General features: G+C 36.6%; 1 protein-coding gene across 1 annotated transcript; it reads left to right on the forward strand.

The window, feature by feature from the left end:
• Window positions 1–872: 872 nt before the first annotated feature.
• LOC120849001 lies at window positions 873–1,739 on the forward strand. Its single transcript, XM_040221088.3, has one exon. The coding sequence runs from the start codon at window positions 925–927 to the stop codon at window positions 1,714–1,716; it is 792 nt and encodes a 263-aa protein (XP_040077022.1). The 5' UTR covers window positions 873–924; the 3' UTR covers window positions 1,717–1,739.
• Window positions 1,740–2,032: the final 293 nt, after the last annotated feature.

Genomic DNA, 2,032 nt, shown 5'->3' on the forward strand with positions numbered 1-2,032 from the left:
CTTTGGAAAAGACTTAATGCTCTCTTGGGCAAAAATACTAACAATGATAGAATAGAAAAATTAGTTATTGATGGGATGGAAAAGTGCGGTTCTGAACTATCAGATGCTTTTAATCGTTATTTTGTGAACGTTGGGTCTAGTACCTACTGCAGTGATGCAGCACAAAATATACCTAGAGTTTGTGATACTATATTTTTTTATCCTACCGATGAATATGAAGTTTTTTCGACGATAAATAATTTACGCAACAATCACAGTTGCGATGCTGATAGTATAAACATTAAACCCGTGAAATTTGTTGTCGACCTCATTGTGCCTTGTTTAACACATATTTATAACCTTGCTCTTTCGTCGGGTGTGTTTCCCACAGGCATGAAAACAGCAAAAGTAACAGTACTGTTTAAGGCAGGAGATAGAAATAGTATGGGGAACTATCGTCCAATATCCATTCTTCCTATTTTTTCAAAAGCCTTAGAAAAGCTTATGCACTCAGGGATCACATATTTCTCAGATCATCATAATGTATTAATAGAATCTCAGTTTGGGTTTAGAAAATTTAGGTCTACCGAGTCTGCCCTTTTGCACCAAAAAGAAATTATTTTAGATACTTTAGAAAAAAAGTTAACAACGATTGGCGTTTTCCTTGACTTTAGTAAAGCGTTTGATTGCATCAACCATGGTATACTTTTAGACAAGCTATTTTCGTATGGCTTTCGGGGAGTTTCATTTTCATTGTTAAGGTCATATTTTGAGAACCGTTGCCAATATGTTTCCATAAACGCGCATAGGTCCTCTTTGCTTAACATTAATTGCGGTGTTCCCCAGGGAAGCATTCTAGGTCCCCTTTTATTTCTTTTTTATATAAACGATATAGTTGCTATTGACTCTGATGTAGATTTTATTATTTATGCAGATGATACAAGTATGATCATTTCTGATTCAAATAGTGAACGTCTTATCAGCAAAACAAATAATGTCCTTTCAAAATTAAAAACCTGGTGCATAAACAATTCCCTTCATATAAATGCTAGCAAGAGCAAGGCTATAATATTCCAACTACATTCCAGAACTCAAGCAACCTCATCCTCTCTTCTGAAATATGGCACTGATATTATTCAATATGTTGAAAATGTAAAAACTCTTGGTGTATTTTTTTCTTATAACATGTCTTGGAACGACCATATTAGACACGTTCGCACTAAACTTTCTAGAATAGTGGGTGTGTTAAATAAATATAGAAACATTTTACCCACAAGTGTCAAAATTCAACTTTTTAAATCACTATTCTATCCCATCTTATGCTACGCGCACCTAGTGTGGGGGTCTACCGGCACAACGAACTTAAACTTGCTTCGAATATTGCAAAAAAAAGCTCTACGAGCCATAGCTAATGTCTCTTCAACCTCTCCATCCTTGCCACTGTTTGAGAAGTACTCCATACTTGACGTTTCAAAAATGTATCCACAACGATTAATATTAACATTCCAGTCTGCCATGAAAGGTAAATATGATACTTTTCTCGCTATTGCGGACCTTCATTTGCACGATTCCATTCGTCAAACACGTCAGATACATCCATGGCATATACCACAATCACGAACTAACTTTGGACGTCAAAGAATTAAACATGCACTTCCCGAGCTACTAAATCATATCGCATCATTAGGAATTGATGTTATGTCAGTGGGCAGAAATGATATCTCTTGCATTGTATAATACTTAAAACATACCTTCTATTGTTTTTTTTTTCTGTGTTAGTGTTGCTTGCCTTGTAGGGGTACCAAAGGGCCGGTCAAGCTGCAAATAGCAGCTTTTTTCCTTTGGTTTTCCCCCATCGTTGATGGAAATAAAGAAATGTTTCAATGTTTCAATTAGTTCAAACAGCTTCACCAGCTTGTCTCCCAGCATGACCACCTTGTCTCCCAGCTTGACCACATTGGCTCCATGGAAAACCAGTTTGACCAGTTAGGACCAGACTGGCTCCCAGCTACACCAGATTGAATCTAAAACCAGATTCTAGTTAGACCATGCT

The sequence above is a fragment of the Ixodes scapularis genome, unplaced genomic scaffold (assembly GCF_016920785.2).
Source record: "Ixodes scapularis isolate PalLabHiFi unplaced genomic scaffold, ASM1692078v2 PGA_scaffold0__279_contigs__length_252992795, whole genome shotgun sequence".
Classification (NCBI taxonomy): Eukaryota; Metazoa; Arthropoda; class Arachnida; order Ixodida; family Ixodidae; genus Ixodes; species Ixodes scapularis.